Source organism: Podarcis liolepis (genome assembly GCF_965112155.1).
Source record: "Podarcis liolepis genome assembly, chromosome: 17".
NCBI classification, from domain to species: Eukaryota; Metazoa; Chordata; class Lepidosauria; order Squamata; family Lacertidae; genus Podarcis; species Podarcis liolepis.
Window position 1 is genome coordinate 12,614,139 of NC_139571.1, and position 15,962 is coordinate 12,630,100.

Below are 15,962 nucleotides of genomic sequence, written 5' to 3' on the forward strand. Positions count from 1 at the left end.
ATTATTTCAAACATCTCATGTGGAAAAAAGAAACCCTGATGTATCATGTAATTATTTTTTCTTGAAGTGAAATCTCAGCTCTAAAAAGTTTTCTTTTCTCCTTCCTGGCAGCAGTTACGCTTCTTGCACCTTCAAATGGTTATGGCGGTGGCAGCAGCACAAGCACCTCATCTACGACACCATCATTCAGGCAGGCAGTCAAAAAACAAAGAGAAGCACCTCAGTGATTCTGCATTTGAGATAGAATGTATATTTAAATTTAAAGGGGGTTTTTAAAATAGAAAAATATAGTTTTCTGGGGAAATTGAACGTTGAGGTTATACTGAAGCATGTAGGATTGCATTTGACAACAACAAATCCTGAAGAACAAGATTTATTTCCCTAACAAAAATTTGTGGTTTTTTATAAAAAGTCATAATATTTTAAGAAGCAGTTTGCAGTATTGTACATATGTCAAGGTGGACTGATATTTTGAAATAATTGAGCTTTATAAATGTAGTCTCTGTTAAGGAGTTTGTGCAAGGTAGCAAATACACTTTTTACAATTTACTTAAGAGACCCATTGTTTATGTTGGTTGTACGCTTTTGATCACTTTATCCATTAGTTTCTTCACTTCTTTGTGCCGTACTGTTGCCCGGCTGATACAGTCTTGAAGCTTTGTGCCTGTTATTACACTTCCTCCTTAAAAGGAAGTAGGGAAAAAAACCAATGTCAGTATAATTCTAACATTTCTATCACATTGGCTTTAAAAAAGAGCAGATTTGAGAGCTGCCCCACTAATGAGTGAAACCTGTTGCATATTACAATTTCATGGAGTAAAGCAATACTTAAAATGGAGATGAAAATGAATATAGCGCTTTGGGGCAGCTATAGGTGCAGTTAAACTATGCTGTGTGTTCATTGCAGAACTGCAGTTTGCCAAATACTTTTAATGAAAGACTGATTAGTTGACCTATCCACAAAGTCATTACAGTTTGGCTCAGTACCTGGCTTATAAACAGAACACAGTTTGCCTTCTTCATCAGTTACAATCGTTAGATTCCCAGTTGCCAGGTCTTCCTCTTCTGCAGTTGGGTCAACAAGTATTACTGTGCTTTTGAGGACACACAAAAATGCAAAAGTTGGAGTGATTTTATAGAAGAGGTACAGACATGTTGCTTGCAAGATACAGGAAGAGTTATGCAGTAATTTGCATGAGTTTACACAGTTCAGTGCTATTCTGAGATAGTCTAATGCATGAGAGTTAACAACAGCAAAGCTGTTTTGCTCGTTTACATACTCCCTGAAATAATTATTAGAAAGTTACAACAGTAGACTAGTCTTCAAATAAAACTAGATTCTTACAAGAGGGTGATTAAAAGTAATAATAAATTCTTAGAATGGTTTATACAGTGAAGGTTCTACCAAGCCGATGCTCTCAGAAACACTGAAGAAGCAAAACCATACAAGAGCCATAACATGGTACCTGCCCCCAATATTCTCCACAGTCCCGTTTCACATTTAACGTGCTTTAGGAATACTTACTCAAGCAGCACAAATGATGTAGCCACTGGTTCCTTTTTAATAGTTAAAGGAGTCTTCTCTTTGAAGTTAACTTCTGCTAACCCTGTTTCTTCATTTACAGTAACGGCAGGTAAATGGACTGAAATAACAAAAGCAATTATTGAGAAAGCAGAACTCAGAGAGGGATGTTTTTTGGTAAGGGAGGAATAGTGGCATTCTGGAAGGAATGTGTGACAATGAAGAGAAAGTAATATGCAGCACTATGTTTCTGACTTAGAAGTATGGAAAAACATAGAAATATGTCTTTTGCTTCAAGCTGAAGCAATCCTGTCTTCTCCAGCACGCAAGCTGCCTCTACTCTTACTCACATTGCTCTCTTAACACCTTCTTTGCTTTTCCCAGTTTCCTGTCCTCCATTCTTTTCAAACAAAAACCCAACGCCTCTTCACTCATTCCCTTTTCAACTTCATCTCATAGCACCTCCTTTTTACCTCTATATTCCAACCAGGCATCATTCTGCAGCTAAGGTCAAACTGCAGATCGCTCATTGTCTGAAAGTCTCTTGCAACAATCCCACATGCAGTGGGCTGCCAGGACTCATCCTGCAAAATGAACTCCAGCACCACCCAGCCCAGTTCTGCCTCTAGGTGAATATTACAGTGCCATTTCCAATACCAATCAAATCTCAGTATTTTTCTGGCCACCAAATGGCACAGGAACATTCCATAAGCCCATATGTTCCTGACTGATGGCAATGCTACAGAGGGAACAACTAACTGATTGGCAAGAGGTACCTGCTCTTACAGAACTCTAATACAATTTAAAAGATGCTATTGCTGTTAAGTTTCCGTACAGAGTAAAAGGAAAGGGACAAATGCTCATAAAATTGCAGCCCTCTCCTCAATGTCCTCTGAACCATCTGCTGTCAAGGGGAAGACCTACAGGAAGGTAAAGCATAGACTTGATTCTGGGAAACCTACAGTGCATAGGATCATTCGAGGTACAGTGGTACCTTGGTATGCATATGTCTTGATTTGCATACGTTTTGGATTACAAACACATTTGATTACAAACACTGGATTACAACCCATTTTTTTGGATTATGAACAAATTTTTTTGGAGGCTCCATTGTCGAAAGCAAGCCTTGGGTTACAACCTGTTTTGGTTTCCAAACGGACCTCCAGAATGGATTATGGTTGTAAACCAAGGTACCACTGTAGTTGCTTATTATTCCCTAGATCCTCAGTTTTGCTGCCCAGAGATTTATCCTCTCACTGACCCAACAATCAACCTACTCAACCACTGGGTTCTCAGGCTGACCCAACAACCAATACTACAGCACAGGATCCTCTTTCCCATGAGAAATCAGGTTTTTTTTCTGGAATCCAAATTCCAGCAAGAAGTAAAAGTATTAAATGTACTCAAGGTGAAATGGGTTGCCCCTTTACTAAGTAAGAAATCCAGTAACTTTGCTCAAAGGCTTTCCATCCTTGAGCAGACCATGGAGGACCTTAATATCACTGCTTGAAGTACCCACAGCAGCTCTTTTCTGATGCCACTTTGCCTATGAATGCGAATGAAGTTTTGAAACATTCAGGAGAAAAATGCAGGAACCCAAGGCATCTACTTTATCAGAGGCGCCTCTTCAGGTTCCATGTTTGCTTAAGCTTTCCTTCTTTGCTGAATGATCCAAAAGAAAATCCAAACAAAGATCCAGCCAGGCTTTGCAGAATATCAGAAACTCACTAAGCAATAGCTTTCATTACTGATGCCACCCTTGGCTTTCCCCACTTTGCAGCCTGGTCCTTTGCAACTAATGCCTACGGCTGAAGCTATGAAACATGAATACAGCTTCAAGATCTAACTTGGCTTCTGTTCCCTAAAAGGAAACCAGGAGGTGAAGGCACTGGGAAGTCCTTGTGCAAACAAAGGACAAACGCAAGACTGTGCCTTCTGTCCCCAAACAAAATAGCAGATTCCACCCAGTTCAGAAAGGGGAGAAATAAGTAAAGATAAGTTCTGTGAGATACAGCTTGAATTAATATGTAGGTTAATAACAAAAGATAATACGCTAGAAATATCCCATCTGTCCTTTGGGACTGACTCAAGTTTTGGCCAGACCTGCAACTAACCTTTTTTTGCTTTGTTTGTCTTTTTGTTACTGTAGCCATCATTGTCTACCACATTTTTCTCATGCTTTGTGCCACTACGATGATTTTGTACTACTTTGTTTTTGTGAAAAAAGTTCAATAAAAAACTTATTTAAAACAAAAATGTGAATACCTGGGTTGCCTAATGTCCTGTCTTCTGTCCCAGTCTGAAACTGTTCCCGGGGATTAAGCCATTACTCAGCTGTCTAACTGTCCCCGGGTTCCACCCTGGAAACTGCACATCATCTTGCAGGGAAAAGCCTCAAGTTTCACATTTTGCAATCACTACAATAACAGAGAACAATGGGAGCTTTATCCCCTTTCAATAGCCAGCTCTGCATCATTCCACAGAGATAGGGGATCTTAAGGCCAACCCCTTCCTATATCCCAAAGGTTTACTATCTCAGACCCTCCCTGTTGAATAAGTTGGATATCAACTCTCTGGATTAAAGCATCTATAGCATGTGTTTACGAGACCCAAAAACTCACTTTGCCCCTTCATGTCAGGACTTGTTTAGGCAGGCTGGCAGGCCCTGCCAGCTAACACCCCCTACCTCTCATCTGTGGAGCAGATAATCCCCCCCTGCAAAGGTACATCTTGTGGGGCTAGAAGGATTTGCAATGTGAGACAGGCATGTCTGCTGGATGGGTAAGTGGTCTTACTGAGGAGAACAAATGGTGAAGGTATAGAGCCTAGTGTTGCCATATTTCAAACAGTGACAATCTGGACAAAAAAGTTGTTGAGCTTTTTTAGATGGGCAAAATCACTTTTCAAAAATGACAATTTTTGAGCTATTTTTATGGGGAAACGGCACTGCCGACATGGGCTGCCATATGTCCGGATTTTCCCAGACATATTACCTGATTTCCACCCAGGCATTGCTGCCAACTGCAGTATTCCAGATATGTCCAGGAAAATCTGTGCATACGGCAACCCTGGTAGTGTCACAACTCTCATGAAGGTTGGAGATCCAACTTTATATTAGCATAACAGCATAATTCTAGGGTATTGTAGGCAATTAAAATTGCAGCTGCTAACCTTCAGAGGAGCACTGGAAAAAGGGAACCAGAGCAGTGATGCCAGCAGCAGTGGACCCTCAATTGCTACCCAGTTGGCTTACATCTCTACTACAAGGTTCTGGCCTCCATAGGAAATTTACTGCATACTTTTAAAAATACTGGATGGCACAATCTGCAACCGTTTAAAGTTTGCAACTATAACGGGGCAACTTACCATTTTTTAAGGCTGCTAGTAAAGCACACATACAGGCATCCAGGAGGTTTCCATCATAGTCTAAGCATATAATGTCGCAGTATAGAACCCAAGCAATCTAAGGAAATAAGCTCTGTTAATTTAAATACTGAAAAGGCTCTTAAGGGGCATCACAAGAGTGAAAAGGTTTGAAAAACACTTTAAGTAAGTCAGTGTGTTCCTTCACAGGACTTTCCCAAAAACTAAGACTGAAACAAATTAAAACTAAAGTCCCAATCTGTAAATGTACACAATGAAATGCAGCTATATTGTACTATAACAATGCACTATAACTTTATAAACATTCACTGGTTCTTGTACAAGAGCACTGGCTGCCAATTTGTTTCCAGGCCCAATGCAAGGTGCTGGTTTTGACCTTTAAGGCCTTTGTGCAGCTTAGGACCACCTTTTTCCATATGAAGTTGCTTAGATTTCAGCACCTTTTTCTTTCCCCAAGCATCTCTGCATTATACTGTATTACAGCCATGTCCAACTCCCAAGAGCCTGAAATCTACTCCCACTATTAAAAAACTGGCAGTGATCTGCCCATTGGATTAACCAAAGTTAGATCACGATCGACCAGTTGGACATGCCTACTGTATTATGTTAAATGTGGACTTGGGAGTTTATGGAAGTTGTAGTCCGGTGGAATCTGAAGAACACCATATTCGTTACCCCTGGGTTATAAGCTCCCTGCAATAATAATAGGAGTAGGAAGATATCACAATAATTAATTAACTTAACACTTAAAACTTTTCTATGTGAGCTGGAGCTGAACTGGTTCAAGGGTGCCCAACTAGTCCTCAAATCACTCCCCAATTAATATTCTTTATGAACTTTTACTTACCTTCTCCTCTACAATGCACAGGTCTTCTTTCTGAACCATCTGTGAACTAAACCAGTAATGCAATGAAGACAAAAATTCATTTGATCTCCCCATTTTTATTGAAAAATTTAAAAAGAAACCACATTTCTTACTTTTCAATCACATCTGCAATGAATTGACTAGCTGCCTGAGCCTCTTCCCCTGGAGGTCCAGGTCGAAACCTTGATGAACAGAGTGGAGGAAGGTCCACGTTAGGAACTGAAGGGGAAAAATTGTGAATCAAAAAGCAAATTGAATAAATCTAGTTTGAAACACGTTTCTCACTTGGTTGTTTATTAGTGAAGAATGAAACAAAAAAGCTATCTAAATTTTATTAAAGTGCAAGGTTTGAAGTGGTGGGGGAATAAGAAGCTTCACTAGAAGCTACAAAGTAGAAGACTATTCTACAAAATAGTTTAAGCTGCTGTTAGATAGAACAGTGTTTCCCAACTCTGTTCTGACCATGGCCCCTTTTGACCTTGTTTGCTGCCTGTGCCTCACCCCCCCATGAGCGTAGCCAAGGAGGGCAGGGCGGGACTGCTATTATATACATTTCCCTGTGGAATTTTGTGGGCTTTATTTGAAATTACTTCATTTGTAAATTTTTGTGTTTTTGTAAACTGCCTGAAAAGTGCTACTTAAAAATAAATTGCTTACCAGTAGGCATGCGTAGGATTAGTACTTTTCCTGCAAGATAATTCGTGTAAAATCAGCAGCATAGCAAGCTGCTCGGGGTGGGGAGGCGCGCTGCGCACGGGGGCAGGGTGTTCTGAGTGCCCTCCCGGCACCACGCCCCATGCTGTTTTTTCCAGCAGCGCTGGGCCCGCTGGAGGGTGGCCACGGTTGAGCGGGAGGCGGCGTTTGGGGCGCCCTGCAGGCTGTGCACCACCCATGTCCCATGGTTTGGCCGCCCTCTGGAAGCTGCCGCCCAGTGCAGACTGCCCCCCGCCCCTCCTTAACTACACTACTGTGTAAAATACAAGTACTGTGTAGCAATTCACTAATACAGTGGTGCCCCGCAAGATGAATGCCGCGCAAGACGAAAAACTCGCTAGATGAAAGGGTTTTTCGGTTTTGCGTTGCTTCACTAGACGAATTTCCCTATGGGCTTGCTTCGCAAGACGAAAACGTCTTGCGCTTTTTTTTTAAAGCCGCTTGAAAAGGTGCAGTTGCGACGGACCGTGCTTCGCAAGACGAAAAACATCGCAAGACGAAAAGACTTGCGGAACAAATTCTTTTCGTCTTGCGAGGCACCACTGTATGCTAATTACATTTCAGAATAAGCATAAGGTTGTAAAACATGAGGAGTACCATGAATTCAAATGGAATTGCCAAAGTATCATTCTAATCACTAGAGAATCAACAAAATCACTTGTCGTTTCAGGAAAATAGTAACTAACCAAACCTTACCAATATATCCCTTGTTACTGGAATCAATAGGGGGTGCTGCAAATTCCTGTATGCAAAATGTTAAGAGGAGATGTTTAGAACTAGAAGTTTAGAAATAGTTTTTCTTGACCTTTTCTTAAGTTCAACACACATTTGGAGATCAATGTTTATTTCCCCCATGTTTTACAAATATTTAAAGCAGTTCATTATTATTTTAATGACAAAATGTACACATCATCCATTAAACTACCAATGGCATTTCTAGTATTGAATTCTCATTTATTCATGATGTAATAAATTTAAATGGAAACCTTGTAAACAGCAGGCTGGGGGCTTTTTCCTATCCTAGTATAACACTTTAATCTTTTTCATGCCATATGATTTAACGTGGGATTAATTTTTGGTTCTAACCGTTTTCAGGTAACTCCAAATTCTCTTGATGTTTTAACGTTTTATCCCACCCAGCTTCTAGCGAATTGCAAAACGCACAGCATTTAACTCTGAAAATTTAAAAATAGCAGAGGTAAAAATTCCAAACACACAATGACTCTAAGTTGAAGTGGGCAGTGCTTCTGATACATGGATCAGACAGGTCGTCCCCCCACCCTGGGCCTGTTCCTGCATCCAGCCTGTAGTTTCTCCTCCACACAACATCTTAAACTAACTGGCATCTACGGAGGCTGATTTTTAACCCTAATTGTTGTGGGGAAAGCAAATGAGCAGAGGTTAGCTCCCACTGCGCCCTTGCGCTGCAAGCTTCCTGAAAATCCCCCTAGTGCACCAATTAAACTTAAAGAGATGGGGGAGAAAGAAAAAGAGGGCAGAGAGGAGTGGCTCTGGGCCCTTTGCACTTTTGGCTCCACCCCAATCCACTGCCGCCATGCAGTCCTCAAGAGATGTCCTCCAAGGAAATGTGGCCTACACACACACACTCTGCTTCTCTCTGGCTATCAAATGTTGCATACCTGCCCCCTGCCTCTGTAGGCAATATCCAAATATTCCATTATCCAAACAGCCAAGAGATTGCGCCTGCCAAATGGGCAGAAACAGCCTCAGGTGTAGTCAGCGATTCCTACCCTGAACAGTTCTGGTGGATAGTGCTTTATATACACTATGGTGCTTCAACACAGCATTTCTACTGCTTGCAGCAAAAAAAGTGCTCTGTGCGGCAATCAACACAAGTTGCATGTCACCTGTGAATAGCCAGGGGCGTTTATCCACCCTCTCACTTCATCATCTGGGCTCTTCAGGAAAGCAGTTATAGAAGGCCCTTGGAAGACACTGATTTGGCTTAGCAGTAATGGAAAACTGGTTGCTTGTTATGGGAATGCACCATAGCAAGCCTCAACTTCTGTGCTTCCCCCATTCCCTTTCCTCTTTCACACATGAAGTTGAAAGTTTCCTTTTGTGGTCAGGCATAAGCCAGTTTTCCTTTACGTCTGAATGTGGGGAAGTGTGATCAAGGCAGTTAAATGACCAGGCTGCTTTCTGACCCTCCTTTAACCATTTGTAGTTTGAACAAGCCAGCTTCCCATATTTGGATATACAAGAGCGCCCATTTATTTCAAACCACAAAAAGCCTTCATTGCATACGAAGGAGGGAAGGGGACTGGTTTAGTGATTGAGGCCAAGGTTTACCACTAATGGGAAAAGTGGATAACTGTGTCAAGTCTGTTATTCCGTCAACAGAGTAAGGCAGAGAAAAAATGCTACAGAGTTCTGAGACCCTATTGGATCCATAAGGATTGTGTAACCTGAAACTACATTAACTTAAAAGAAAACTATTCACGAACCTACCGCCTTAATGCCGCATATCACTGTTGTGTTTCCTAGCTTCACAAGGGCAGAGCCATCTGCAGTTGTAATTGAACCTAGAAAGAGACCATTTAACAAAATCAAAGCTTTCTACCTGTGAAATAAACTTTGCAAATCAAACTGGCAGCACTAACACTGCTTGCAGAGTAAGACATTGGTTACAAGCTATTCAGAGTTGTCGAGGCATTCCATACTCAGGCGTTTTGCGGAATTTTTTTTGAAGAAAAATTGTAAGATTTGTTTTCTTGTGACCCTGCCTTGCTATAATTCTGCAAGAAGCCACCCACGTTTTGAATTCTTAGTCTCTGGAATCAGAGCCATATTTTCTGATCCCTTTGAATGTATTAGCAGCTGGGAGAGAGAGTGATGCTTATACGTCTAGAGCAGCCTAGTGAGGGAGCCCCAGCTGATGAAGCGTCAAGCAAACAGGCGAGTTAAGCAGTGCTGCGCAGAAAGAGGCCAGGGCAGACTACTCTGTCCCTCCACACTTTGAACAAACTCCAGGATTCCAAACAAAGTAACACAATAAACTAATAAAATAAATTTAAAGCCACAAGGGGTATGGTGGCTTTCCTGCACATACAGTGGTACCTCGCAAGACGAATGCCTCGCAAGACGAAAAAAGCGCAAGACGAAAGAGTTTTCCGTTTTTTTAGTCATTCCGCAAGACAAATTTCCCTATGGGCTTGCTTCGCAAGACGAAACGTCTTGCGAGTTCTTGCAAGTTTGTTTCCTTTTTCTTAAAGCCGCTAAGTCGTTAATAGCCGCTAAGCCGCTAATAGCCGTGCTTCGCAAGACGAAAAAACCGGATTAATTTCGTCTTGCGAGGCACCACTGTAGTACAGTTTGTCACATGTAAAACTATCTGCCTGATGGACAGATGGGTAATGGGTGTGTAATTGGTGCAATGAGCTCCTGGCCCTCAGGGAACAAGTTTGTTCCCTTGAGGTCAATTTGGCTGACCTGGAGAAACTTAGAGATGCAGACAGGCTGGTCTGGGATGAGATAACACTGCCCCAGTCCCAGGATGAGAGGTCCCCTGCTATCATGGAGAATGACAGCCTTGAGGAAGGGAAAAGATCCCTTAGGTGGGATCCATTCCATGAGGGGCAAGCAGTTATCCTCTCATGCTGAGGATACTCCTTCAGGGAGTAGAGAGATTCTGGTAGTGGGTAACTCGCTTGTGATGGACAGGCAGACCATAGGGGGAATTGCCTGCCAGCTGGTGCTAAGGTTGGATGTCAGACAACTGCTTTTTGTTACATCATTAGTTAAATTAGAACCTGTCTTTGGTGAGGGTGAGAAAAAAGATATCTGTACAGTGGTACCTCGGGTTACAAACACTTCAGGTAACAGACTCCGCTAACCCAGAAGTAGTACCTCGGGTTAAGAACTTTACCTCAGGATGAGAACAGAAATTGCATGGCAGCGGCACGGCAGCAGTGGGAGGCCCAATTAGCTAAAGTGGTACCTCAGGTTAAGAACGGTTTCAGGTTAAGAACAGACCTCCATAATGAATTAAGTTCGTAACCAGAGGTACCACTGTACACTGGTGCCCCGCAAGACGAATGCCTCACAAGACGGAAAACTCGCTAGACGAAAGAGTTTTCCGTTTTGGAGGTGCTTCGCAAAACGAATTTCCTATGGGCTTGCTTCGCAAGACGACAATGTCTTGCGAGTTCCTGCTGGGTTTTTTTCCTCCCCCCCCCCCTTTTTCTAAGCCGCTAAGCCGCTTATCAGCTGATCCGATCAGCAGATAAGTCGCTAAAAGCCGCTAATAGCGCTAATCCGTCAATGGGCTTGCTTCGCAAGACGAAAAAAACGCTAGACGAAGAGAATCACAGAACGGATTCTTTTCGTCTTGCGAGGCACCACTGTATCTGTGTTACACTTCTATCAGTTCCCACAGGAAAAGTTCTGCAATATACAGAAGACCATGTCTTTTCTAGTACAGTGGTACCTCGGTTTACAAACTTAATCCGTTCTGGAAGTCTGTTCTTAAACCGAAACCATTCTTAAACCGAGGCGTGCTTTCCCTAATGAGGCCTCCTGCCGCTGGTGCCCTTCCACCCTTCGGGTTCCATTCTTAGACCGAGGTAAAGTTCGCAAACTGGGTCACTACTTCCGGTTTTACGCAGTTCATAAACCAAATCGTTCATAAACAGGGCTATTCTTAAACTGAGGTGCCACTGTACATTCAAAGCACAACCAGTCTACCAAGAAACACTCACCTATGTTGACAGTTGTGGTTCTGAATTCACCAAGGTCCCTTCCATCAGGACGGCAGTTTTCTTTCTAAAAAGATCATCAAGTCTCATATACAAGCAACTAATCTTATCCACTAGCAATGTAAGAGCTTAACTAAAACAGGCTCTTAAAGACCAGCATTTGACGGACTGCTTTGACGTGTGGGCAGAATCCAAGAACAAAAGCGTTTTTTTCCTGATTGTTTATATTATATGCACATTTTTTGTTATTTAGATTTTATTTTATCGAAGTGATTTCAATTAAAAGAAATAAAGTGATACAGGAAAAAAAGAAGGAACAGTAAGAGGGAAGAGAAAAACAAAGCGCTCTCTCTCTATATATATAATATTTATGTGCAAAAATGCAAGATACGATATGCCCATACATTCTTATATAAATTGGTATTATATGCACATTTATGTAGAAAAAAAATTCAGGTCATAACAGATAAACACCCATCTCTGAGTACAGTCCAAAGTTTGGCACATTCATGGAATTTCAATCTATCTCTCACAACTGATAATATGAAAGTGCCAAATAGGAACACACATTCCTGTATCAGTTATTACATAAGCCAATATGACATTAGCTTCAAGGTTATTAACTGTCTTCATTTTACATGCAACATTGTCATATACCCGATAAATGAAACAGAAAAAGTTGTGGTTTTGCATGACCTTCCAGCAGGGCTTCTCCTGTGCCAGGAAACGGCACTGCAATGCTACAGAGGTGCTGGAATGCACCAAAGAGGTACTGGAACTCAGCTCCGGTGAGTTCCAGATGAAAAAAAAGCCATGCCTTCTAGGTATATGAAAAGGAACTGTAAAATTGGCTAAACCAGATGTGAAAGCAGCTTCTAGTCAACTGCACTTCTAAGAGACTTCTGATACAAACTTCCTACCACAAAGGGCCAATTCACACAGCCACCAACCAGATTTTCTTTGTATGTAAAATCCTACCTGAGAAAGACATTGTCAGAGGCTGCCTCAGGTCTCAGCTCACAAAAGACCAACGCCAAGCTCTTCTTATATACAAGGATGTTTATTGCAGTTCATTAATAGTTCCACCACCGAGGCGTGCAGCCCCACGTCTCTTAACCTTAGACATTTGAAGTCCCCTCTGAGTCGGTCCCGCCTCTACACCAGCTTAAGAGGCTTGTGCTAGACCACCTCTTCCTGTCTTTCCTTTTCCGCAGGGTCTTTCTGCCCCCCTGGGTTCCTTCCCTCCTGCTCTCTCCTGAAGCGGATTCCTCAGATGCCTGTTCCCCCCTCCTTCGTGCTTTGGGGCTAGGCTCCTCCTCCGGGCTTTCTCCATTTCCGCGCGCCTCCACATTTGAACTTGGCGCGCGTTCGCTACCCCTGACCTTCCTCTTGACACTTACACTACTCCCTGTACTACTCTCCACCTCTTCCGGCAGGACGTCCTGCCCCGATCTCCTTCCCCTGTCTCTTTCCTGCTCCGCTCCGTGTGTCACACTGGGAACTCCACTCTCTTCACTTCGTTCCTGCTGGGAAGCCGGCCCCGACCTCCCACTCCCACTCGGGGTTTCCCTGCTGCTTCCCTGCTCCTGGCAGGTCCCCCCTGTGACCCCCCTTGTCCTGACTAGGGGCGCCCCCTCCTGGGAATCCTCCGATTCACTTGAGAGACTCATGGAAGACCTCAAGTCATTGTCATCCTCTTCCTCACTGTCCTGGGATTCTTCCTCATCGCTCTCCGTCTCCCCCCTCACCTGTGCCTCTGTCTCTGAACCCCTGACAGACATGAACATGGTACATGTCATGTCTGAACAATTTGGGTCTTGTTGCATTGAATTTGATATGTAGAGACCCCATTCCAATGCTAACTGGGAATCTAACAGTCTGAAAAGTGGAAGAAGCATGCCCAATAGGCAAATATCATCCCACGGTGCCTTGGGGGAAGATTTTCTGGTGCTGGAAAATCAAAAGGCCATTTTGGCTCACCTGATTTTGAAATTCAAAGATATAGCTCACTTTTTAAAAATTCAGGGCCAACAATGTTTTAACACACACAAATGCTCACTGTACTCACTAAGAATCTTCTGTAATACTCCAAAGGTTCCACAGTTCTGAAAACAAATAGAATGGTAAAGACAAAATGTTTTGCAAAAGAGACTGCTTGCAAAAAGACAAAGGGCGAGACCCAGACCGAATAATGTTTACAGTAGACCCAATGAAATAAGTAGTACAAAGTAGTCATGACTTACTGAAATCCCATTGATTTCAGTGGGCCTACTCTGAGTAAAACTTTGCTAAATATGTGTCTGGGGGACAATGGAGGAGTGCGCCCTTAGGGGTAAAGTCAAATCGCTGGAGGGTTGCATCATCTGCAATTGTCTGGTTTTAAAACTGACAAGCAGCTCTGTGAAGCTTTTTCAATTTTACCTCCAAGAGTTAAGATGAAGCCTAATTATTATCTTGGTGGAAAAATGGTTATTGAAGTTAATGAATTTAGCTGAGATGGCAAAGTTGACATGCTTAATTTGAGAAGAATCACTGTTGGCATTTACTAATGAATGGAAACCAAATTCTGAGAAAATTAATAATTTGAAATGGATAATGAAAATTAACAAAGAAATATTTTAACTGCCTGGTTTCACCTTGACAGATGTGTCCTATTAACTCAGATACAACTAATCACAAATGTGAATTTGGTTTCAGTAAAAATAACTATTATTAGAGGCTTCTCCAAGTTACTTTGCTGCTTGTAAAGGGTCACTATTTTCTAAACATTAATTACACCTCTTCAAAGCAGGGCTAGTGCCATGATGGTCTGTGACAATGAATTTATGTAGCCCTCTATCTTTTTACATGAAAAAGTGTGTGTGTGTGTGTGCGCACACACACACACACATATATGTATGTAGAGGCTTTTCTTCTCTTCCCTACATAGATACAATTATTTTCTGAAATTGCTCTTTACGACAACATGCTAATGCTTGGGCTATGCTGCCATCCTCTTTCTTTTTTCTTTATGTGCCATCCTACATTACCAAAACACATTATTCTTGTTACGTCAATAACATAGATTTTTCATACACTTTCCTCTGCCAAAGGACACTTTCCCTGCTAGGTCTAAGAATTGAATATACAAATCCTATATATGTGATATATGAGCACTGAAAGTAGAAGGCGTTACACAAATATCTACTTAACTATTTTATATGTTCCCAATTGGGGAAATAGAATTTGTTTTTAACTCTAGTGAGGATAAAACTGAACTGAACGTGAGAAATTTGGCATGGGAAAGGGAAGAGAACTCCAGATATCTGTCCAGCCTCATTCTGGAAAAGGGGGGACTCTCCTTTGTAATGTATTCTGCAGTTGACCTCCTTTGTAATGTTTTATTTTAAATCTTCAAGATAATATTTTAGTTTTCTGTTATGTTGCTTTAACTGTATACTCTATATTTGACTTTCTTCAGATTGTTTTATTGATGTTTTATTGACTTAATATGCTGCAAACCACTTTGAGATTTTTCTTAAAAATATAAAGCGGAATGGAAATTTACAAAATAAAATAAAATTCTCATTCTTTTAAGCACACTTGTGCACGGAAATATTTATTCATATTTAATGCAATTACTTCCCAGAATAACATGCTCAATGCTTGGGCTATACTGAAACCCGCCATGAGGGAACGGCAGGATCTCGGCCGGCGCCAAAAACCTGAGCAAAAACTCCCGCCGCCAACTCCTCCCCCCTCGTGCGGTTAGTTAGGCGTTCGTGCCCCAGGATCCCGGCGACTCGCTGCGTTCACACGTGCAGAGCGCTTTCACGAGACCAGGGGGAGGGAAGGAGGGTAGCGGCGAAGGCCTGGGAAGCAACGACGCCGCGTCCCGGCCGCGGGCTCCGGCTGAGAACCCAGCGCTCGGGCGCCGTGAGGGGAGAAGGGGAGCCGCCGCTCGAAGCGAGTTTACCCACCTGAAGCCAGCCGCCGCCGCCGCCATCGCCATCATCGCCGCCTCAGAGGAGCCGCTGCTTTTTCGGCAGTTGCTGCAAGGCCTCCCAGGCGCAGAGAGCGCTGCTGAGGCGAGGCCGGAAGTGGCCCTCCAAGGGCGGGGGCGGGGTTCTTCGCAACATTTCCGGCAGGGACAGGAAGCTGTCGTTGGCCGTCAGCCTCTCAAGAAACATAAATATATTTTTTAAAAAACAAGAGTAGGTCATCTCACCTACCGGGTATGGAGATTCCGAGTTTGCGTTGCAAGGCTTCTTCTTCCAACTCAGCGTGGAAGCGAGAGGCGCTCATCGTAAACCAGCAGAGAAATGCAGGAGATAAAGTTAATTACAGCATAGCAACCCACTCTCTCCCGCCCCCCCCACGCCGGAACAATTAAACTTTATCGTAAAACAAACTATTTTAAAAACAAGCGGAACAGACTGAACGATCATCATTTCTAAGACCTTAATATGCTTGAGCAAATATATAAGTCGTGGCCAGGCGCTGAACTGATTTTAAGAGGTGGGGCTTTGGGTTCACTGTCAATTCCCTATGCAAAAACCAGTCAGCTCGCAGCACACGTGAAAACCTTCGGGTGAAGTGCGGAAAACTAATTTTTATTTATTTAGCTATGCCCCGCCTTTCTCCCTCTGACAGGTACTCAAGGCGGCTTACAGATAATTAATACCAATAGTGATAATAACAACAATTTAACTGTGCTTCACATCCCAAACGGAACCCTAATTTGGACGCCATTGTTGTATTATTAATAATAAGTATTAAT

The 15,962-nt window shown here is 42.6% G+C and overlaps 2 protein-coding genes across 10 annotated transcripts in view; one reads left to right on the forward strand and one right to left on the reverse strand.

Annotated features, from left to right (window-relative positions):
- Positions 1-3,778, forward strand: part of SUPT20H (SPT20 homolog, SAGA complex component) — a 36,122-nt gene extending 32,344 nt beyond the window's left edge. For 6 of the 9 annotated variants that reach the window (XM_083483367.1, XM_083483371.1, XM_083483369.1 and 3 more), the window contains one exon: positions 112-3,778. In XM_083483367.1, the coding sequence (XP_083339493.1) occupies positions 112-227 (116 nt within the window). In that variant the 3' untranslated portion in view covers positions 228-3,778. The remainder of the gene's footprint in view (positions 1-111) is intronic. The other 3 variants (XM_083483370.1, XM_083483374.1, XR_014520921.1) reach the window with 2 other exon arrangements.
- EXOSC8 (exosome component 8) lies at positions 358-15,322 on the reverse strand. Its single transcript, XM_083483466.1, has 11 exons — positions 15,163-15,322; positions 13,272-13,308; positions 11,207-11,270; positions 8,958-9,031; positions 7,182-7,227; positions 5,885-5,990; positions 5,754-5,799; positions 4,889-4,985; positions 1,526-1,643; positions 988-1,094; positions 358-682 (listed from the first exon to the last, which is right to left on the reverse strand). The coding sequence occupies exons 1-11, from the start codon at positions 15,195-15,197 to the stop codon at positions 567-569; spliced, it is 846 nt and encodes a 281-aa protein (XP_083339592.1). The 5' UTR covers positions 15,198-15,322; the 3' UTR covers positions 358-566.
- Between the last annotated feature and the right edge of the window lie 640 nt (positions 15,323-15,962).